General features: G+C 42.5%; 1 protein-coding gene across 1 annotated transcript in view; it reads left to right on the forward strand.

The window, feature by feature from the left end:
• The first annotated feature begins 1079 nt into the window (after positions 1 to 1079).
• LOC117459754 (tRNA (32-2'-O)-methyltransferase regulator THADA-like) overlaps positions 1080 to 24194 on the forward strand; it is a 141955-nt gene continuing 118840 nt past the window's right edge. Inside the window, exons 1-23 of the mRNA XM_034100852.2 lie at positions 1080 to 1143; positions 1523 to 1607; positions 2347 to 2456; positions 3918 to 4048; positions 4453 to 4601; positions 4704 to 4736; positions 4821 to 4869; positions 5238 to 5431; positions 6267 to 6361; positions 6698 to 6921; positions 7480 to 8204; positions 8747 to 8901; positions 9204 to 9359; positions 9601 to 9708; positions 9789 to 9912; positions 10746 to 10891; positions 13154 to 13382; positions 13474 to 13609; positions 14269 to 14405; positions 14488 to 14628; positions 15194 to 15232; positions 15661 to 15812; positions 23762 to 23871. Coding sequence (XP_033956743.1) covers positions 1532 to 1607; positions 2347 to 2456; positions 3918 to 4048; positions 4453 to 4601; positions 4704 to 4736; positions 4821 to 4869; positions 5238 to 5431; positions 6267 to 6361; positions 6698 to 6921; positions 7480 to 8204; positions 8747 to 8901; positions 9204 to 9359; positions 9601 to 9708; positions 9789 to 9912; positions 10746 to 10891; positions 13154 to 13382; positions 13474 to 13609; positions 14269 to 14405; positions 14488 to 14628; positions 15194 to 15232; positions 15661 to 15812; positions 23762 to 23871 — 3419 coding nt within the window. The 5' untranslated portion in view covers positions 1080 to 1143; positions 1523 to 1531. The remainder of the gene's footprint in view (positions 1144 to 1522; positions 1608 to 2346; positions 2457 to 3917; positions 4049 to 4452; positions 4602 to 4703; positions 4737 to 4820; positions 4870 to 5237; positions 5432 to 6266; positions 6362 to 6697; positions 6922 to 7479; positions 8205 to 8746; positions 8902 to 9203; positions 9360 to 9600; positions 9709 to 9788; positions 9913 to 10745; positions 10892 to 13153; positions 13383 to 13473; positions 13610 to 14268; positions 14406 to 14487; positions 14629 to 15193; positions 15233 to 15660; positions 15813 to 23761; positions 23872 to 24194) is intronic.

Raw genomic sequence — 24194 nt, forward strand, 5'->3', positions numbered from 1 at the left:
CGGAGTAAAAACTGTAACTTCAAATCGTTTGTGGTACTTTAAATATAATGTACACAGACTATGACACATTATATATAGCTCATGTATGTTTGTTTTCTGTGATGTCACAATCTTTTTTTAATTAAAAAAAATAATTTAATTTAATAAAACCGTACTTTGGGGTTTTCAGTTTTTACGGGATATTGTTTACATAACATAAGAGTGAACACCTTCAAGCAAAAGACGAAAATAACATATTTGTTTCTTTTTTCATATACAGTGAATTTGTGAGTAATGGCAAACAGTAGAGACATTGTGTATATTCATAATTTCAAATAGCGGATTTCCGAGAAAGATGAATTGCTGAAATCACCGTTGAAACTAAACTCAGCAAAAAGACTGCCAAAGAACTTTCTGTCGTTTCCTATTATAACTAAATTAAAACACTGCAATTTTCTTCCAAATTCTCGACTTACCTTTGAGAATATTTGATGGATATTTACTACTCAAAGGACTTCACGCCATGTCGACTCCAGCATCAACACATTTCTTGTTATTCCTGTTGTGAAAGTCTTAATTCATGAGTAAAACGGTGAATTTCTCTCGTGCCCAAAGGATTTCATTTCAAGCTCAGGCAAAAGTTGGAGACGGGTCGGATGTAGAGGGCGGGGTTTCGCACAATTACGTCCAATCATATTTTTGGTAGGCGTTTTCTCAGCAGTGTACAACAACGAAGTATGGGTAATATTGACGTGTGTTTTCCACCAATGAATAGCTGGAGCGCTATTTTATGGCCTGACAAACTTCTGAGGGCGGCGTGTAACGATTTGTCGGACGTGACGTCTCACATGTGCAGCATGGACCATGGATTGGTCAAGCTTGTCATAACAATACAGGAAGCTAAAAGTGTGGCTTCAAATGTAAAGTTGCAAGATACTCAAGTAGTTGAAACAGCGGCAAATGTCACACAACACAATGTATGTTTGTCATGTAATTAAATGAAGAATAGAGAAACTCAAAAAGTTCCATATAAATTGGAATTTAAATGTTATTATTAGGCATGTTTTAAATGAAGTTTATTCTGAAAATCATTACCGGAAGTGACTTTACATGAATTTGAGATGCCTACCAGCTGAAACCAAGTAAACCTTATGCTGAATTGAGGTAAATGCTAGCTACCTAAACAAATAACTTGTATATAGTTGTTCCTTTTCTTTTCTTTGTGAGCGTTTCCTTGTTTTACCGTGTGAGTGTTGTCTACCTGTGTCTCCCTTTTTAATTTCGGACGTAGACTCAGTGCTATAGCTAGCAATAACTGCTGGCTAACATTAGTCCTAGCATACAGTACTATTACATTTAACCAAGGTAAAGTAAAATATGCAAGGACCGCGTGACAAATATGTGTGTGTGTGTGTGTGTGTGTGTGTGTGTGACAAATAGAGAAACTGAACAAATGGTGGAGTTCTAACTTTTGTAAATTGCATATTTTTGGATAAACAGTCATGTGAATGAATGAACTATTATTGCTCCTCACTTCATACAGGGAACAGCCATGGTGGTGAAGAAGAGGAAGAGCGCCAAAGTAGAGGCTGTGGTTTTGGATGAGGAGAAACTACACAAGCTGATAGGTAATGTGACCAAAGGACTGAAGTAGAGCACAGGTGTGTGTACCACACACCCCTTCATAGTTTATTTAATTGAAAAAAAAGACTGAAAATGCAGTTATCATCTAACCAGAGGTAAAAAGTAAGCAGTCGTGTGCAGTGTATAGTATAGGTAGGTACATATGAAATATATCAAAAAGTGAAGTAGTATACTGTAGTGTTAAGTAGTATAAACCCTCTGAACATTAGTATAACGATTGAAAACACATATAATACATTAACTACAGACGTAAACAATACGAAACATTAGTAGAGTAGTTTTCTCATTTTAAAAATAATATGAATTAATTTTATAATTTTATAATTACCATTGCAGGTGCAATATACAAATGACAACATTTAAAAACATATTTTTGAAAAAGTACATTTCAACGAAGGAAAAGTAAACAAGCAGTTATAAACATAAATAATGCATAATTTTAAATATTTATTCAAGCAAATAAATTATAACACATGAATACTATAAAACTATATGTAAAGGAAACTTTAAAAAATAAAAAATAGCTTTTCTTTGTAAATACACACATAAATACAGACAATAATAGTTCAAATGTGTTTTTAATAATTAGAAAAACTATTACATATGGAAAACAAATGCATACTTGAGTTGTATACACATGTGTTTATTCATGTGCACATAAGGAGTATTTATTACTAATATAAATGTAATTGGGTTCATTTGTATTCTTTGTGATTTTTCCAGCATCCCTCTCTGTGGGCGGAGGAGAGGATGGAGTCAGGGAGGTGGCACAGACCCTGCAGTCCTGCCTGGAGCTGACGGAGCCGGTGCAGCAGATCCAGCTTGTTATAAAGGTTGGTTTACAGAGAAATGTAATCTTCAACATGAATACAAGATAAATAAAAGTGGGAAATAACTTAGATTTCAAGAATGTAGCTTAAAGGAGACCTATCATGCTATATTTGAATAATATATTGTAGGGCCATACCTATATAAGGTATATTTATACATTTTCTTTTTCAAAATACCAAACAGATCATGCATTTTAGCCATGCCTCATTTCGCTCTATTTTGCTCTCCTCCACCCCATCTTTGCATGCGCTGCAGCTGACCACGCCCCCCTGCAGAGGAGGGGGCAGAGCGTCATGTTACCATGCTGTTACCATGCCACGGCAACCTCTCATTCCCCTGATTGATGGAGAGTTGGCCATATAGGCGGAGCTCCTCGTCACTGATGTCAGACTATTTTCAAATCTGCATCAGTCTGTATCAGATCCGTTAAAGCCCCGTTTTTAGAGATTTTGGGTACGGGGGAAAAGAGAGAGTGTTGTGTTTTTCTGACTCTTAGTGAGTTCCCATATACACATATTCATGTATAAAAGACGTACAAAGGTACATTTGGCATGATAGCTCCCCTTTAAAGGTCCATGACATGGCCATTTCTACTGATCATAATTCCATTGTTGAGGTCTACTAGAATAGATTTATATTGTGCAATTTTCCAAACTCACATTGGTTTCTCATACAGCATCTCTGTATAGTATGTGTATTCACTCTCTGTCTTAAACGGCTTGTTGGAGCTCCTGCCCCCCCCCCCCCCCTTCCCTGTGAGCCCACTGTGCTCTGATTGGTCAGCTCGCCCACTCTGTTCTGATGAGTCCACCACCGTTACAGCGGAATATCAGTGATTATGTGTTACAATGGCGTTAGCAACCAGAAAATGACACCAGTAATGACAAACAGATGAGGGTCTGGGTGCCGTGTTGGCGGGACGTTGCGAGGCTCGCTGCTGCGGACAGTGTGAGCTGGCTTGCTGCGGGGGATCTGCGAGACACAGCGAAACCCAGCCTGAACCGGACTTCCTCGCACACACACACCTGCAGCCTGGCTGTGAGGCTGCGTGTGCTCAGAACAAGCCCAGGCCGAGCCCCGCCGCGTCTCGCCGTCTCAGGCTGAGTTCAGGCTGAGAAATCCGCGGAGCTGCAGCTGAGAAAAGATTGAGTGTGTGTGTGTGTGTGTACTCTATTGGGTATAGAGACGTTACGTCACTATACCCAATACGTCACTGTACTTACTACACTATAAGAAGAAAACAATGGAAAAATAAAAATCTCCAACGAGGCGTTCTGGGGCAGCACAGACAGGTCTTTTCTGTGTTAGAGCTTTACTCGCTACAGGGTGCACTTTGAGGGTTTGTGACTCTGCAGACCGTTCACATGCAGAAAAAGCTACATAACACACAAGGGGACGGGTAATGACTGGAAAAGCACGACATGGGACCTTTAACAGACCTTTGTGTGTCCATACTTCTCCAGGCGGGGTCCCAGCTGGAGGCCCTGAGTGAAGAGCCCTCTGATGGAGCTCTTCTGGGGTCCTGTCTGCACACCCTGACTCTAGTCTACACCTGTCTGCAGGCTAAGAACCCCCTGCGAAGAACCATCGCCAGGTACAATGCTACATTTTAGGATTTTAATTTGAAACGCATCGCTACAAGTAAACAAGATTGAGACTATAAGGAGATTTCATATGATGCTAGTGGGAAAAGCAGTATTTGTTTGGCTGATTTTAGTCTTCTTTCAAATGGCAAACAGCAAGAAACGTTTCTAATCAATAAACTGTATATAAATCTGAATCCTCAACGTAACAGCAATGTCAATTCCATATCAGTTTTCAGATTAGTGCAAACGGTCATCTCCAGTGTTATCAATTTGTTTTCATTGTTATCAGTAATCATGAAAGTCATATTTTCTGTATAAAAAAGTAAATATATTTTGGTCTATTTACCTTAAATATCACAAACATCATTTTGATAACCTGATTATTACCATGTCTCTGTTTTGATATCTTCAGTGCTTTAGGTTCAGTGCCCGCCTGGCTACAGGAGCAGACTGTCCACAGTTTGTCCGCCTGTCTGTCCGACTGTCTGTCCAACCCAACCTCAGAGCAGTACCCACACATCACCGACACCATCACTGCCTGTCTGGATGGCTTCACTCTCGGTAAGGGGGGGGTCGTCTTTACCTTTACTCCAGCATTGTTCTACTTTTGAGATAACGGTTATCAAATCAATCTGTAGACTAACTGCATTACATGTCCTCCAGGTGAGAGGTGCATTAACAAACTGCTGCCTGAAGGTTAGTGTCCCAGGAATTAGAAATGTCTCCCTTTTTTCTTTTTCTAAAGAAGCCAGTCATGAACTATCTTTCTCCTCTATTTAGTGATGCAGTTTCTTCACAAGGGATTGAGTGAATATCTTCATCAGAACAGGTATACAGGCATAATCTGCTTTTCTTCAGTGTTTTTGTATATCTTTATGAATAGTTATACACCACTGCATACTTTGTAATATACACATATTACGTAACGATTGTTCTAATATAATGAAGTACAATGTGCACATTTATACTTAGCTTCTTATGCTAATATAAATATTCTATTTAATTAAATCATAATGCAATTTTTCTATGTTTACATCAAATATATAGATATATATTTTTAATATAATTGTATTTGATCTTTTTTTATTCTAAAACGAATCTACTGTCATCATTATTTTCCTCAGGATAAATCATCTTCTTGTGATTCTGAATATCCTGTATATACCTTGTTGTTGTCGCCCCCTGCTGTTGTCCCAGTGGTCTCACAGGACGTCACATCGCTCAGGCCCAGCTGATGTATTGTTGCCTGGCGACAGTGAAGGCCTCCATGCTGGTGATGCAGAGGTCCCAGGAGACCATCGGCTCCTCGCTGCAGGCTCAACACACACACACCAAGCTGGAGGACACACTGAGCAGCCTGCTGGGCTGCTACACACACATCCTCACTGATGGTAAGAGCCAGGGCAAAACTAGAGACCCTCTGGGGATCACACCACCACCCTCATACAACTACCAGAATTTAGAAGTACTAAAAAAATAGGACCTGCATTCAACATTTGAAAATTGTAAATGTCCAAAAGTATAAGCATCAAATTGACCAAAACAATCCATCAAGTAATATCCTATAAAATGATATTGAATTATAATGACTGATGCATTATTGTGTCGCTTGTTACTTTCTCCAAGGGATGAATACAGTTAAATAGATCTTTACCTATAATAATGCATAATACATTTGTTTATTATATTGTGTTTTGTTAATATGAACCTGAATCTTCAAAACTAAACAAAGAACTATAGTGGAGTAAAAAGTCGAATTCCCTCTGAGTTATGGAGTAGAAGTAAAAAGCAGCATGCTTAAATAAATGGAAAGTACCTGCACACTTTACTGAGTCCTAACCATAACTTAGTAAATGTATTTCTGTTCAAAACTGCTCCAGGACCAGATGTTGCCAAAATGACAAACGGAAAGAACCGATGTCGCTATCGTGTCTGGTAAATAGTGGAAACACGTGGACATGTACAGTGACCCAGCTGATGGAAGTAGACATGAAGATCTGCCTTCATGTCAATGCAGAGACATCCGTCAAGGTCCACCCTTACTAAGCAGTTATTACAACTTCTCAGAAGAAGTCATTAACTCAGGGAACAAAGGACTCTTGGAAGCTTCTTAGGAGCAGATGGAGCCATGCACTTTCCCATTGCTCCAGAAGTTGAAATCAGAAATACCTGTGCGTACACACTCTCCTCTCACTCCCCCCCCCCCTGTTCCTTTTCCTTTCATAGAGGACTTTATCCAGTCAGTCCAGAGTACAGCGGGCATGGCTATAGTGTTACTGATCCGCTCTGCCATGGGGGGTGGAGATGAAGTTGCCTCTGTGGTGAGTTGTGGTCGTTGTTTAGAATTCTGGATTGTTCACATGTTCACACAAATGTTTGAGAACAATTACTATTTTCTTCTGACTTGTGTATCTTTGAAATACATGTCAAAGTAAAAACAAAGCGTATTTCTAGGGCTCTTCCAACATTGCAACATACAATACACTTACGACATAAAAAGAAAAATACATGAAATAGTGCACGTGACATGATGTTGTTAATAAAGTGCAGGAATAAGTAAATGATGTACCAATGAAATAGCATAAGATATACATATTTATAATGGTGCATGTTTAAAGCTGCTAATATCATATTCATTCCGTTGAACTGTTCCTCAGGTGTGCAGTCTGCTGCGTGGCTCAGCACAGGGTTTAGACTCCGCCCCTCGGTGGCTGCAGCAGAGGTGTGAGGGTCTGTGCAGCAGCGCTCGCCCCGCCGGGGTCTCTCTGTATCTGTGTCACGGGGCTCTGGCCATGTTGAGCTGGAAGGGCGCTCTGCCCGGGCCGCAGTGGGAACAGCTGCTGCTGCTGGTTCCCAACACTCTGCTGGATCTGGACGTCAGGTACACTGATCCCCAATCAGTACTGACTGCTTATATCAGAAGGTTCCCAAGTAGAGTCAAAAGTCATTTAAAGCAACACATTATAATGCTGCCCACAATGGCTGCAGTTTGGAAACGATGAGTTACTGCGATCCTTTTGACTTGATTGGAGATATTAAAGGGAATGGTCATTTTTAAGCATTATTTTCATCATCCTTGAAAAATGAATTAAAATGATCATCTTTTTAAGAAGATCTGTATCAAACAAGGTACACTTGGGCGCCCATAGTGAGTTCATGTTTCATTTCCAAAAATTCAATATTTAAACACGTTATATACTTTTAATTTCTTCCAAAAAACAGAACATTTAAATTAAAGGACAAAAAAAAAACTGTTAATGGAAAATATCACAAATAATATCGCATTCCTACTCAACTTGCTTGTAAAACATGCACGTAGATAAAATGTAGCAGATAAAAGCAATACACCAGTAATACTGAGAGTGGCTACTTGTGTGTACCTTCTTTGAAAGTTCCAAGTGTTTCTGACGCGTAAACAATGTGTACCCCTCTGCTGTAGTATAAAGGAGTCCAGTACAGCCATGGTGGTGTCTCGGGTGCTGACCCTGTGGAGCAGCGCTGCTCTGGACTGCCTGCAGGGGGAGAGGCAGGTCTGCCCCCCCCGCCTCCAACAGTCCCTCAGCGGAGGCTCTGAGCTGCAGCAACGCCTGCTGGAGCACATCTACTCCCACTGGGAGCACCCGCTGGACGGCGTCCGCCACCAAACCCGCGCGCTGTTCCGCAACCTCCTCCTCCTCCATCAGCACACATGTTCCTCCATCTTTGATCCAGCTGAGGACTCCTACATCACAGAGCTCACCCTCAGCCTGCTGGGGCTGGAGTGGCACATGAGGGGGAAGTACGGCTCCCTGAGCTGCCTGGTGGAGCTCTACGGGGCTAGGCACCTGCTGGACGTCCAGCCCCAGCTGCCTGTTAGTCTCCTGGGCCTGATGGGGGACCAGAACCTGTCTCCGTACGCCAGCGACCTCCTGGAGAGGCTGTTCGTCAGCCACAAGGCGCAGCTGGGCAGTGAGGCGGGTGCAGTGGACACCACGGGCTCAGAGGCGTGGATGGAGGTTTGGCACAAGACGTGGGTGACCCCCCTGCTGCTGGTGCTGTGCCGGGCCAAGCTGGACCAGACCACGTACATCCTGGACTACTTCCTGCCCAAGCTGCTCCGCTGCAGCCCGTCCAGTCTGACGCACATGGTGCAGGCCCTGCAGGACACCCCGCCCTGCAGCACAGGTGAAGACTCAAATATTCAAATGTGTGCTGCTGCTCAATGTGTCCGTGAGGGACGTTTGGAGAAACTCCGGAAATATTGTTTGTTTTTATTGAACTTGAAAACCTATAGGCTATATGAACAATGATATCATCAAAGCATGAAGATTTATGATACATAAAGAAGTATGGGATGTACATATAATTAATAAACCTGCACATAAAGCCGTATAAATATTAAAATAAATGAATATTTATTAAATAAATACATATTTAATATATAAATCAATATTACTCGAGGCTTATATTTTAAGACAAATAATTTCCCTGAGCTTTAGGCCTACATATTCTTAAATTAAATACAAAACACAAACCAAAATACACACAGGCCTGTCTGTCCCATAACATCAGCTGCATATGAATATCTCTTCGCTCCACAAAGCATCCTGTTGTGGTGTAAACATAGTAAACACGTCCTCTCCACGGCTACAGTGGCAGCATTCTCTAACAGCATCATCAAACAAAGGAGTGGTCGCTCTCTGAACGCCGTGTTTCTGTCCTCACAGGCCCTTCGGGCAGCAGAGGAGCACTGGGCGCTCTCATGACGTGCCTGCGGGCGGCCCGGGCCCAGGGTGTCGTTCCGTCCTCAAAGGAGGGTCTGTGGGGGGGCCTGGTGCCCCTCTCCCTGCTCCAACAAGCACTGGTACACAAACATGATCAAGTGAGTGTCTGAACCCTCATGTGTAAAACCTTTGTTCTCACTGTACGTGTTACAGAGTAGATATCCTATTGAAAGAACCCCTCCGATCAAATATGACTTATTTTTCAACAAATCAAATGAATTATTTTGGAAAATGACTCCATCTCTGAAAAATCCTATTATTTAAAACTGCAACAATCACTCACACAAGCTACGTTTTTCTAAATATGTCTACATTTTGGTTAAAATGACTTTATTTAAGAAAAAATGACTCTTTATTTACATTTTCAGTATCTAATGTAAATATACAATTGTTACCCCAGGTGAGGATGGACGCCTTGGGGTTGGTGTGTGAGACCCTCCGCAGCACCGAAGCCCTGACCCCTCAGGAAATGGACCTGATCCGTTGCTTCCTGCCGCATAATCTCAACAGTCAGGCACCAGGCGTCAGACAGCAGACAGTCAGCCTGCTGAAGAAGGTCAGACATTTACATGCATTGACTTTTGCTGTTGCATAATATTTATTTAAATATGGATCTAAGTTTCTCAGCTCATTCTAAGGCTCAGATGGAAACCTACAGTCATTGTATGAGGACATATTCAAAGGGATCCTCAGTGCTAACAACCCTTTTATCCTGCACGGCCAAATCGATGACACAATTGGATGATGAAATAAAAACTTGTATTACTAAATGGAGCTTGAAATCCTCTCCTGTCCAGCTGCTGTGTAGATTGAAGGACAGCGCTCTGCTGCTGCAGAAGAGAATGAGCCAGGAGAGAGATCCGGACAAGAGAGCCGCAGACCAGCACACACTCCATCAGTACGAGGTGAACCACACTCATGAACACAGCAGAGCACACAGTCTTTTTTCCTCTTTTGAAAGAACTAAAAGGCTAGTTGTGTGTAGGAGTTCCTGCGCTGGCTGTGTGTGAGCCTGCTGGAGGTTCTGCTTCCTGGAGCGTCCTTCTCCAAGTGCCTCATGGCCCTCCAGCTGCTGTGTCTCCTGGGCGAGCTCTTCACCTTCAGCTCTGGTACGTCTACTCTTCATCAGCAGCCCTCGTACATGACTGACTAAAGTTCACTAATTATGACAGTTGTTACAGCATATACAATATATATATTATTATTATTGTCACAAAAGCAAATGCTTGTCACTGTAATGAAAGATTATCAAGTAATTCAATTCAATGATATTGCATGCAAGCAATAAGAACAGGGTTTAAAAGAAGGTGAAAGTATTACTACGGGTAACATAATTGAGTCCGAATGTTAAATATGCTACTGTACATTGGGTCTAAATTGGGAGAGGGATAGTCCAATGTGTCTACTTTAATCCCTGTATACGAAATGTTCATCTGCAATTTGCTGTAGTAATTCCAGTCATATTTATTCTTAAACATACTAAAGAAGCATATCCAATGCAGAACATACATCATCTACTAAAAGAGATTTCTGTTTTGTTTCTATTTGGCAGTTTTAGATCCACCGTTTCTGGTTCAATCTGCAGATTACAATACAGGGCCAACACATGTGTGTCTTGCTATAAGAACATGAGTGGACAATGTCCCATTCTTTTTTCCATAAATGTTGTCTTTTGGACTTTACAATGCTCTTGTGTTATTTTGAATTGTTCTCCTAACACAATAAAACAAGTATATTCTGCATATAGTATAATCCTTATAATATCTGTCTTGCCTAATATTTATCTGCAACTGTGCACAAATACCAGGTTTTATACACAATGAAGAGATTTCTCAATAACATGCATTGCACACGCAGATCAGTCTGACTTTCAGGGACAACTTATTGACGACGATGCTTGGCAACTTTTTAAATAATAGTGTCGCCTCTGTTTCCCCCTCAGACTCAGGTGTGTTTGCCCTCGGTGAAGTCGTGACCTCCGCCCACGCTCAGAACGTCCTCTACAGCGTAGCCAGCAACTTCCTGGAAGTCAAACAACTGGCCTCAATGTTACTACGGCAACTCCCACCATCAGCTGTTGGATTACAGGTTAGTATTAGATTTAATGATGTCTTATAATGTGATGACATTTGTTTGTTGTTATAGAACAGTTTAGTTTGTTTTGGTTGGTGATGTATTGTTTTGGTAACACTCTACATCACACCCATATCTAAAATGCATCATATAACATACTTACAGAAGTATTTAGTCAGCCACCAATTGTGCAAGTTCTCCCACTTAAAAAGATGAGAGAGGCCTGTAATGTTCATCCTAGCTACACTTCAACTATGAGAGACAGAATGGGGGGAAAGACTCCAGGAAATCACATTGTAGGATTTTTAATGAATTAATTGGTAAATTCCTCTGTAAAATAAGTATTTGGTCACCTACAAACAAACAAGATTTCTGGCTCTCACAGACCTGCAACTTCTTCTTTAAGAGCCTCCTCTGTCCTCCACTTGTTAACTGTATTAATGGCACCTGTTTGAACTCGTTATCAGTATAAAAGACACCCGTCCACAACCTCAAACAGTCACACTCCAAACTCCACTATGGGCAAAACCAAAGAGCTGTCAAAGGACACCAGAAACTAAATTGTAGACCTGCACCAGGCTGGGAAGACTGAATCTGCAATAGGTAAGCAGCTTGGTGTGAAGAAATCAACTGTGGGAGCAATTATTAGAAAATGGAAGACATACAAGACCACTGATAATCTCCCTCGATCTGGGGCTCCACGCAAGATCTCACCCCGTGGGGTCAAAATGATCACTAGAACGGTGAGCAAAAATCCCAGAACCACACGGGGGGACCGAGTCAATGACCTGCAGAGAGCTGGGACCAAAGTAACAAAGGCTACCATCAGTAACACACTACGCCGCCAGGGACTCAAATCCTGCAGTGCCAGACGTGTCCCCCTGCTTAAGCCAGTACATGTCCAGGCCCGTCTGAAGTTTGCTAGAGAGCATTTAGATGATCCAGAAGAGGATTGGGAGAATGTCAGATGAAACCAAAATAGAACTTTTTGGTAAAAACTCAACAAGACGTGTTTGGAGGAGAAAGAATGCTGAGTGGCATCCAAAGAACCTACTGTGAAACATGGGGGTGGAAACATCATGCTTTGGGGCTGTTTTTCTGCAAAGGGACCAGGGCGACTGATCCGTGTGAAGGAAAGAATGAATGGGGCCATGTATCGTGAGAGTGACAACCTCCTTCCATCAGCAAGGGCATTGAAGATGAAACGTGGCTGGGTCTTTCAGCATGACAATGATCCCAAACACACCGCCCGGGCAACGAAAGAGTGGCTTCGTAAGAAGCATTTCAAGGTCCTGGAGTGGCCTAGCCAGTCTCCAGATCTCAACTCCATAGAAAATCTTTGGAGGGAGTTGAAAGTCCGTGTTGCCCAGCGACAGCCCCAAAACATCACTGCTCTAGAGGAGATCTGCATGGAGGAATGGGCCAAAATACCAGCAACAGTGTGTGAAAACCTTGTGAAGACTTGCAGAAAACGTTTGACCTGTCATTGCCAACAAAGGGTAAATAACAAAGTATTGAGATGAACTTTTGTTATTGACCAAATACTTATTTTCCACCATAATTTGCAAATAATTTTTTTTTTTCTCATTTTGTCTCTCATAGTTGAGGTATACCTAGGATGAAAATTACAGGCCTCTCTCATCTTTTTAAGTGGGAGAACTTGCGCAATTGGTGGCTGACTAAATACTTTTTTGCCCCACTGTATAATGCTTTCAAATCTTGTTATAGCACTGATTATGGTTAATTATAGTTATATAACTCATATTTTATAATGCTTTATAAAAATAATTACAGCATAGAGCATTTAATAATATATTATCAGGTCAATAATTCACCATTGTTGATAATTTTTGTTTTGCAGGTGTATTATCATTTCACTAATTGTAATACTATATATATTGCACTATAATCATAAGTTATTCTAATTGCACAGTTTTGTTTTTGCATATATTTTAAGATATTTTGTATTAGTTACTTGAAGCTATGACCAGTAACTTCAAATATGATTAAAGTACAAAACGTATTTGAGTTCTTACAGTACAGTACAAATACGATAATGCATGATGATTACAATCATATTGCATTTCAGACAAGGGCAAGGGCAACAGTATAAAGTGTCCTTAATTGAATATATCTGCGATGTTTATACTGTTCCAACTTCAGTAACTGGTAGAAATGACATTCCAGTGGTTGTGTCGTGAAGCACAATGACCAACTTCGTCTGTGTTGCATTTGAAACTGCTTTGACTAACTCCACTTTGGTCTTGATGCTGTGAGGTGCCGGAGAAGATCCGCAGCGTGCTCCAGGCTGCTCTGGCCCTCAGCACCAGCACCAAGCCTTTTGACAGCGTATCAGCAGCGCACCTCCTCCACCTGCTGCTCCCCCAGCCCCACCTCACCGAGGCTCTGCTGCACTGCGCCCAGGAGCAGGGCCTCCCCTTCCACCCCCCCTCACCCTTACCTAACGCGTCTGAGGCAGTCATCTTGGAGCTCAACACCCTGGCTGGTAAGATCAAGATGCATTGCCCGAATACATATCTGTGTGTTTTCACTGAATACAACAAAAGAATAATATGTCTTTGTTCTTCTGTCCTCAGTGGTGCGGCTGTTGCTGTGCTGTCTGCAGTCGGAGGTTCGCAGGGCGGAGGCTTCTCTCTTGCAGGCAGCTGCTTCCTCTCCTCTCTACGGCAGAGCCCACTGCATCACTGCTGTCCTGCAGCCTCTCAACTTCGAGTGAGCACACGAATCACAAACACATACACAACCTTATTCCGCAGCTTAGTTGAATACTCGATTCTGATTGGATGTTCTGCTATACAATTTGACTTAGGGATAGCAGGCCTTTGCTGAGGGCGCTCTGAGCTTTCCTCCATCAGAAAACACTGTGGAATACTTTTAGAATATTCATTTTATATTACTGGAAAATGACATAAAAAGAAACCAGCGCAAGAGAAGATAAGAGGTTAAGAGACTCAGAGAGCTGGACAATAGACCAGCAGAAGACATACAGGAAGTAAACACCTACAGGAACATAGTATTAAACACTGGTTCATGGAGCAGAACATGTGAACAGACTTGGACAGTTACACAATCAGTGCTGCCGTCATTTTGAGTTACCGTTGTAGATTCTGATTTGTAACCATTGCTGTGCGTAGAAAGGACAACTTTCTTAGCGTGTGCAATACCATTCCTTTTTAAATCACTAACATCATGTTTAAATGAGTATGTTGAGTCAAATTATTGATGTATTCAATCAGTAGCTGTGTATTAAGCGGGATAACATGCAGTGAGCTGCTCATAACGGCAAAATAAACCCCTTCAGACTGATTGAAGACCGCTCTGCTCACCCTGTCAGTTACACACTTTATTGTTAAATGTGTGTGTGTGTTTAGGACTTTAATCCAGACGGAGCAGTGGAGGTGTGTGGTGTCGGAGCTGATCGCTGTGTGCTACAGGATGTCTGACGTGGTGTCCCCTGTAGTCCAGAGCTCCTCCCCAGAGGGACTCATTCCCATGGATACAGACTCAGGTAATCCCACCTCTCCGCCTGGCCTCAGGTGATGCTGCGTCTCCACTTTACTATAGCATCTTTTGTGTGTGTGTTTGGACAGAGACGTCAGCGGGTCTGCAGAGGATCCTGCAGGAGATTCAGCCCAGAGACAGCAACGACTTCTTCACCAGCGCCAGAGAGCTGGACACACACACTGGAGATGATCAAACACAGACCACACACACACCGTCACTGAACACCGGTGAGATAGAGATCATTCTACTGATTCCAGTTACATACCAATACCAGTAAACATACTGCATAAGGGAAAAGAGACGGGAACATGCGAGTGTGCTAAAGAAAACAGGTAGGTTGACCATTTTGTCAACATATTTAACAGTTGACGGGCAATTGAGGTTTATTTAAGTATTTGCTTACGTTTCATTTTTCCGAAGATTCTTATTTTGTCTCAATTGGAGGAAAAACTCAAATGTTGCTTCTCCGAGGCCCGTTCTTAAGAGCCAATCCCACCGGCAACATGCAGCAATATGCATTTAATAACCTCCCTAACCAGACACGATGCATTAGTATCACTATCGGTAGAACTGTGGACAAAGACCATGACAGATGCAGACAGTGTGCCAAGCCTGTATTTTTGAGATAGAGAAGTTGGAAGGTGAAATCAATAATGACAGATTTGAGTTTTTCTACTAAATGTTGGTCTCGATGTTTTGCTCTGTCAAATGTGGTGTTTAATGATGTCCTTGCTGTCTCTTAAACAAAGGGAGTTTACCAACACACATTATTCTTTTCTTTGTGGTCCATAGTGTCAGACTTCGTACGCTCGTCCATCAACCTTTCTGCTTGTGAGTACAGTATTCTTAATGTCCTGATGGGGGTGCTGTTTGACCTCGTTTCTGTGTGGTATGTTTATACAGAGCACGGTCCAATACTTCAATGAATCATATGACATGATTACCTAAGCCACTGTGACTGTACCGTGATAAAGAAAGTCAAATGGCTCTGTGTAATGTGTGTTTCATAAACCACACAAACTAGCACAAGACGTTACTCTGGACGTCTTCAGTTTCCATTGAAAACAACGCTTTGGCATATTGCATAATAAAACAAACACATCTTTTAGTTGAAGTTATGAGGTAATAAAAGTGATCAAACTTTTTCCGTGTCACTTTCTGCATGTGTGTGTGTGTGTGTGTGTGTGTGTGTGTGTGTGTGTGTGTGTGTGTGTGTGTGTGTGTGTGTGTGTGTGTGTGTGTGTGTGTGTTGGCTTCAGGCGGGGAGGGCTACAGAGTGACAGCCCAGATGGTGCTGGTGTGCTGCTGGCGGAGCATGAAGGAAGTGGCCATGCTGCTGGGACAGCTGTGTCAGAGTCTGCCTCTGCACTGCGCCGACGACACACACGCTGGACTCATCACTGAAGAACAGGTGAGCTCCTGACATACCAAACACTCTCACAGAGCTGCTGCTGCCACATATACAGCAGCATCCAGCCCTGTGTGTGTGTGTGTGTGTGTGTGTGTGTGTGTGTGTGTGTGTGTGTGTGTGTGTGTGTGTGTGTGTGTGTGTGTGTGTGTGTGTGTGTGTGTGTGTGTGTGTGTGTGTGTGTGTGTGTGTGTGTGTGTGTGTGTGTGTGTGTGTGTGTGTGTGTGTGTGGTGTGTGTGTGTGTGTGTGTGTGTGTGTGTGTGTGTGTGTGTGTGTGTGTGTGTGTGTGTGTGTGTGTGTGTGTGTGTGTGTGTGTGTGTGTGTGTGTGTGTGTGTGTGTGTGTGTGTGTTCTGGATTCTTTTAATAGTGGTGGATGCAATCCAGTCCTCCGTACACTAAAAAAAATAATAGTGATAAATGGTTATAATTATGGAGATTTCATTTTAAATATGTTATATAAACTGAATGCAATAAAGTAAATACACAAAGGCAAACATACAAGGGCCCAATTATGCTTTTTGGGGCTTTCCCTTCCCTGTAGTGTGTTATATATATTGTTGTGCCTGAAATGCCTCCATTGGACTCCTTTGTTTACTTCCATAACATAGTGACATAACTATGTAACACTCGCGCTTCTATTGGCTATCACGCCAACACATTGTACATGATAGGCTAAAGGTTGGGACATCGGTTGACCAATCACAACAGAGCCGGCCAGCTAACCAATCAGAGCAGACTGGGCTCTGGTTTCAGACAGAGGGAGAAAAGAGGTGCTGCAGCATAGGCAGTATGAGAAAATAGAGGGTTTTTTGAACATTACAGCACGGTGACACGTCTCAGTAGAGGAACAAAATACAAATATGAACCTGGAAATTAGCATAATAGGTCCCCTTTAAGACAAAATGTTGCATTATTAATGCTAATTTGGTACAAAAACATTTTTACTAAAGCGCTGTTCATATCACTGCACCCATTTACTTTGGATAAGCAATATATATTTCTACCCGATAATGTTGTAAAAAGACTTGGCTGGATATTGTTATCTTGTATTCAGTATTTGTACAATAGGGATGTCCCAATTCACTAGCTTAAAACTGTCCTCGTGTAAAGCAACATGTTGTGTCCACATGTGATGGATCTATATAAACATAGCTTATTTCATCACTGTCATCGTCACATCCTGTCACATCAGGGCAACGACTCAGTTTTAGTGCCCTGGCCTCATGTTACTTAAAAAAAATAATCCACCCAGTAATATGTTAAATTATGCTCTAAAATATAAAATAGCCCCAGCTCTGCTGCCTACAGTGTTGGTCGTGTTAGCTGCTTTGAAGTCACATTTTGGGAATAGGATGGCTAACAAGGCTAACCAAAGTATTTTGCAGCAGTTTGCTGCTAAGAAGCTAAGCTGCCCCCCCACCATGACCATATCGAGGGATCTCATACAAAGACAATCAGACAGAAAAAACTGGCATGAGGTTTGTTTATATCCACACACAAACCTAGTATTCTCTTTCTCTTTTAAAAGCGCCATTCATTTGACCGTATGTGTATATGTTCTGTTGCAAAGAATGATGTGAATGTGTGTGTGTGTGGTTGTGTGTTTGTGACACCACGCTGGGAGGCTCTTCAATTAGCATCCGCCCTTGTTAGCGTTGCGCTTTCATGTGAGGCCCGACCCTGCTGGTTTAACGGCCGCGACGCCCCTCCCTTTCCACTGCATTCTTTCCAAATCACTTCCACCACCAGCAAGAACACACACACACACACACACACACATACACACACACACACACACACACACACACACACACACACACACACACACACACACACACACACACACACACACACACACACACACACACACACACACACACACACACACACACACACAGGAATACGTGAGTGCTTCAGCATGTGAACGTCCATAATAACAAGGGCACCAGACACAGGCTGTGTTGTCTGCGTACGGGGTGTGTGTGTTTGCCTGTTGAGCGTGTATTTACACTTCTCAGAGAGAGAGTAGAAAGTCTCACACTGTACTGAATGTCTGGTTTGTGTGACGAAGCAATCAGGAATGTTTACTAGAAGATAAGCAGCAGGCTGAGCATTGTATTGTTTTTGTTATTCATAAAATGGCTCTCACATTACTTCCTGTTCGTATTTGTAACGATATAAAAATAGCTTCAGAGCAGACTGGTTTCTGGTTTCAGACAGAGGGTGAAAAGAGGTGCTGCAGCACAGGCAGTATGAGCACAATACAAACTCTTTTGAACATTAAAGAATGGAGACATGTCCCAAAAGAGGCACTAAATACAAATATGAACCTAATAATATTTCATTTCAGCCAAGTACCCCCTGAGAAAAACGCAAATACAGTATACGTTACAGTGAGTACGCCGCTGCACCATCAGTGTGTGATTTACTAACAGCAACCAAGTAACTACCGGTACAAATGACTTCAATGCTACTTTTTCAAATGTTTTGAATCCATCACTAAATCTATGTTAAACCAATTGTCTGTCATCATGCAGTAAGACGAAGATCGCATTGTAATCGTATTCATACGTTGCACTCTCAATTTAATGAGAACAAATTGCCTACTTGTTGACTTCTCTTTCCATGTTCTCAGCTACAGTATATCGCTGCTACATTTCAACCACAAATCCATATTTAACTCATTTTGTCTGTCATTTAAACTGGCTTAAGTGCATGAATGTGAAACCCAAAGGCCTCAGTGATGCACATTACAATTGTCAATGAGTTTTTCAGTTTCATGCTCCATAAATGTCTCAATTTGTTCATTATACCCTATAAAGCAGTTGGACACAATAATACGCTGCATGTAATCGGGCCCTAAAACACTGTCAGTGTGGTTGTGACATCAGTATTGACTCCTTTCCTGCAGCGTCCTGCAGAGATAATTGACGGTGATATTATGGATGTCAGCTGTGGTAACTATGGTGATCGACTTTCCTACATAACCGATGATTTAATAAACTCAAGCTGAGGACCACGTGGACGGGAGGAAACTCTGAACTTACTGCATTTCTATTTATTTGACTTGTCGTCGGTTCCACGCTCTGTGTAAGAATGTGCAAGACGTGTGTGTGTTTGTGTGTGTTCGCGTTAACGTTCAGTGGGGTGATTCCAATAGCGTTTGGAAAGTTGGGTCTGGCGAGGCTTCTGCGGACACAGTCATTCTGCCCTACCACAGTGATGATGGGCAGACGTGTGTGTGTGTGTGTGTGTATGTGTGTGTTAGAGTCCATAACACACAACATCTTCTGCGGCCCACAGCTAGCATCCTGTTTTACATCCTAGTTGGCCTGGCAACCGTGCAGATGTCTCTGTCACTGGGTAGCACCGAGGCAACAGGAATAGAGTGGTTCAGGAATGAGTCCTAAAACCCAGAAATCAGTTGGCGTTTTAAAACTTCTCCTCACCTTGTTTACTAAGCCAGTAGTTCTTGTTAACACGTTTTCAGATGTCTGAAGTTTTGTTCTACAACATACCGCTAACTGCCCACTCGTGAATGTCCGAAGCTTTTGGTCTTTTAAAAACAACAGTTGCTAACAAGTGTCTGAATAAAACTACTATTCGTCAACAACCAAACATTAGCTGCCATTAGCTTAGCGTGGTGACATAAACCAATTTGGAATTGTTAATTGTTAAGATTATTTTGCTGAACAAAGCGTCTAATTACCATAAACGTTTGTTTGCCAAAGATCTTATTTTCTGCCATACTTCAGAAAGGAAACATTGCATTGTTTTTTGTCAAGGCTAACTTCAGTGTAGGCCTAAAGAAAAAACGTCATCACTGTACCTCTTATATCATCGGGTTAATTTCTCTCATGCCATTCTCTGTTTCTCTGTTGGCATTCCAGAAGGCTCCATATGATGAATATCATCATTATCAAGTCGTGATGTAATTAAGTAAATAATCACTTCAGAGTGATCCTGACCAAAGGTTCCCAACTGTGGCATGCAATATGTTTCCAATAAGCCCCTGCCTACAAAAAGTCCTCATCACGGTGTGTGTGTGTGTGTGTGTGTGTGTGTGTGTGTGTGTGTGTGTGTGTGTGTGTGTGTGTGTGTGTGTGTGTGTGTGTGTGTGTGTGTGTGTGTGTGTGTGTGTGTGTGTGTGTGTGTGTGTGTGTGTGTGTGTGTGTGTGTGTGTGTGTGTGTGTGTGTGTGTGTGTGTGTGTGTGTGTGTGTGTGTGTGTGTGTGTGTGTGTGTGTGTGTGTGTGTGTGTGTGTGTGTGTGTGTGTGTGTGTGTGTGTGTGTGTGTGTGTGTGTGTGTGTGTGGGACAGACCACCAGAGTGGCTGGTCAGCTGGATTTTGACAGCTTGGTTTTTATTTGGCATAGCTCGGCCTGGGTCGGTTGGAGCCTTGGTTACACAGAGGTGACTAAGAGAGAAACACACACACACACACACACACACACACACACACACACACACACTGCTATGAACACAATAGGGATGCTTTGTTTCTCATAGCTCTGTGTTTGCTTTCGAGTGCACAATATTTAGACCATTCTAAAAGTGAGTTTTATGGCCCCTAAGATAACTGTCTAAGGTTCTCACAGCGTAAAAAAGGATTGTTTATATTGTGTATTCTACTTCTAGAAATCTATAAAGATGGAGCATATTTCCCCCTAACTCCTTAAAAGGATCCAATTTACATCATGGTTTATCAATCCACCCTCATTGGACACAATGCTATCAGCGTGGCTGCAGATTTAAAAATGGGTTTACCTAAAAGCAATATACACATGTGTGTATGGTTGTATTTGCAAATGAAAAACTAGAAAGAATATATTTATAATAAAAAATAAAGATTGAGCAAAATGATAGTGATTCATACAAGATAGACCCTACATCTTGTTTTACAACTAAAGACAAACATAAGATAATTAGGTAGCAAATTAGAAGTGATATCAGGCAAAACATCCATTTCCCTTGACCAATCCGACTCATCATAAGAGAAAATGCCCATATTTATAAAAATGTAAACATGTCTGGAAGTTTGCGTTGTTATATCAGCACTCCGTACTTACTGTATTTTTTTCTTGAAGAAACATTGCCACTTGGATCTGTAACCCTCTGCTGTATTGGTTTAAAGAAACTCATCCACAACTGATGCGTGACTTGCTTCCAACAGGTGAAGGTTAATCAAGTCTTAAATAAGTGAATATGACTGATTTGTATATATCAGAAAAATAACAGTTGACATTTAACTCCAATTAACTGTCAATACATTTCGTTTTACACATCGACATATTTACCAAACTTAGTCTAGAAAAGTTGATAAACCATTTATAGATCAGAGCTTCACAATTGAAATTGCAGCAACAACAACAGACACGATCCGAGCTGTCTGTCAGCCAGAAGTGAACGATTATGACCACGACCCGAGCCATACACATACATGTAATTAGACTTGGGAAAACTTCCCTCTCTGCACAGTCTTTTCTGGGAAACAGGCACGTTTGCAAACAGGAAGTTGACGTCTAAATAAAGCCCCCCTGTAACCGCCCCCAGGAAGCTTGCTCGGCCCTTTTTAAACAGTTACACAGACGGGAACCTTCTGAAGGGGAGGCTTTAAATAGGCCCGGCTCGGCCCAGCTCAGCACCGCAGCGGTCTGAAGCCCGGCAGCCACGGGCCATCTAACGGTGACTGTCGCTGCCATTTTTACCCTGGTGAGGTCAGGCCTGTGCTGGGAGTCCACTCCGTCCGCCAATGTGACAAGTCATTGGGCTTGGTATGGCTGTGGTTTACTTAGTGCAATTTAAGTCTGCTGGGTCAGTCGAGTTTATTGACCAGTCATGTGGCCAGAATCAGGCTGCCTAAGCCCTACATTTTAGTTTATTCTTTTTCTTTTCTATTTTTGGTTTACACATTATTTTCCTTATTTTTTTCTGTTTTAACACATTCTCCTTTCTTCAAATAAACCAACGTAGTGACTTTAGTAAGAACATTTCAAGCAAATTGTCTTAATTTCCATATACTGGAACATCACTTTGTGTCAGTCCGTGAAGCCATCGGGGCCCAAAAAGACTTGCCCTACAGACCAGACTGCCATGACGGAGCAGATTTGAGGCGGGGCTTAAAGTGCGCATGCTCTATGGGCCCACAGATGCGAATTATCGCCACTCCGGATATTATTGTTCTTGATAGAAAGGCCATTTTGGCTTCATGTGCCAGTGAGCAACTTTCGTATGAATGAACCAGACCCCACGTCCAACGCCGTATCAAGTTCTCTTTACACTACCATGTTATAAACTCCCTGTCACGCATCCTTGTTCTATCACCCAGTGACATCAGGGTTCCAGTGACTGGCTCCCGGTTCATCTGCGGGTCTGTGTATGTTCAGATGTTGTGTCTAACCCCACATCCCCTAAGGGGCTGTTTTGGGGCATCTGGGCCGTGCCACCCCTCCCTTTGCCCTCCATGCCACCCCTGACTAAGACGAGGCTTGGCCGCCTCTGTGGTGGCGGTGATACCACAGCCCAAATGACAGGGCACTGAAGCTCTGCGTCCGCCTCGCCCTGCCGCCTCACCTGCAACACACTCACCAGTTTACACACTGAGTTGTGTGTGTGTGTGTGTGTATAGTTAGAATAATGTCGCTAACACTGTTACTAACGTGATGGTTTTACTGACAGTGGCCATTATGTGGATGTCTCAGCATCCTTTTTTGAACACACTTGTCACGCTACTGACATGCCGCTCTCACGCTTGACATGCTCGATGCTTACTGGCTGAAAACTTAAGTTGTGTCTCTAAAACACGAGTGTCTCCGGGGCTACAGCTTCACGTCTCTTGCCAAATAGAGAAAAGGCCATAGTGGGATTAGATGACGCAGTTCTTCTGAGTCTCTTTTACACACTGCTCTGCTTTCAGCTGGAATTTAGGAGTTGGAGACAATGAACCGTTTGATGTCTTAATGACTAAGCTGCCAAGGGAAGCTGTTCACTTTACTACTGTATGCATTTGGCTGACCATGAATGGAATGAGGTCATTTACAGGGTGGGGATTTTTGTTGTTGCCATTGCATTACGTTTATTGCATGTGTTTAGATTGAATTGCTTGACTTTACAAAATGATTCACACACTAACTCAAAGGCTACAAAGAGTGGTTTATTTGAGATGTTACTGCTTTGTTTTCATTGTACTAGTGGAATAATTCTCACTAAAAATATGTCATGATTTTTTAACAGGAAGCATGCATATACTCATGGACAGGAGGCATGTGATGGCACAGGATGTACACATGACGGGCTAGCTCAGGAGAGCCTCTTGTCCATCAGTAGGGTCATGCTTTCTTTTGGCCCTTCAAACACGAGAAGCCGATGATGTCTCGTTTCAATACGGTGGAGACGAGGCGAATATCTCTATTATTCCTCTGCAACTCTCACCTAAACAATACAAATGTATGCATCACACTGCAGGTTCAGTAAGAGGTCATGTATTTAGATGCTTGGGTGAAATGCCCCTTGGATGCTTTATATCTCTATAAGAAGAGCATCTTTTATGTATCCCCGAGGACTGGACCTATACACATTATAGTTGTCAGAGCAAACAGGCTGCAGGTGTTTTGGTTGCCAGTGCAGTTGGGGGTTTGGTGCCTTGCTCAAGGGCACCTCAGAAATGCCTGGACAGTGCACTTGTTGCCAATAAAGACAACACACAAATGACAAACACTACAATTGGCTTTCTTGACCTTTCTTGATGCAATGCTCACGTCCTGCACGTTTCTAATGTTCATGTGGGGGGGAACCTTACATGTCATATCATCATTTTAACTGCTGTTATTTCATATAAATGGACACATCCATTTCTACTGGAGAATAGAGTCACACAACACACACACGCACTTGGACAGCATTGCTCTTGTTGTGGTTGAGTTTCTGATTCCCTCTCTGTGTCTCTGTTACAGGTGGAGGGGGTCGGTCTGTACTTCCGTCGGCAGCTCCTGCAGTCCCGTCATCGTGGCGCCTTTGAACTGGCTTATGTGGGCTTTGTACGCCTCACCGAGATGCTCTGCAGGTGTGTGTGTGTGTGTGTGTGTGTGTTCACATTGCGGGCAAAGGGCTGAAAGGTAATACCGCTGAATGGCTGAGGGCATTAGCCCCCATCATGACAGAGTGTCAGTGGGCCTTGTCATTAGCACGTAGGCGGGTCCTGTCAGTATCGCTCTTCAGGGATAATTGACTTAATTACGTCAAGACTTTGTAATAGGTGTTATTCATCATACGGAGCTTTCTGGACGGCCAACAGACGCACGGCATGAGAAACATTAACCAGCTGATCAAATAGAGTGGTACAGCGATGACAAACTTTTTGTAGTTAGCATCGCAAGGACTCCCTTG

Source organism: Pseudochaenichthys georgianus, chromosome 15 (assembly GCF_902827115.2).
Source record: "Pseudochaenichthys georgianus chromosome 15, fPseGeo1.2, whole genome shotgun sequence".
In the NCBI taxonomy this organism is placed as follows: Eukaryota; Metazoa; Chordata; class Actinopteri; order Perciformes; family Channichthyidae; genus Pseudochaenichthys; species Pseudochaenichthys georgianus.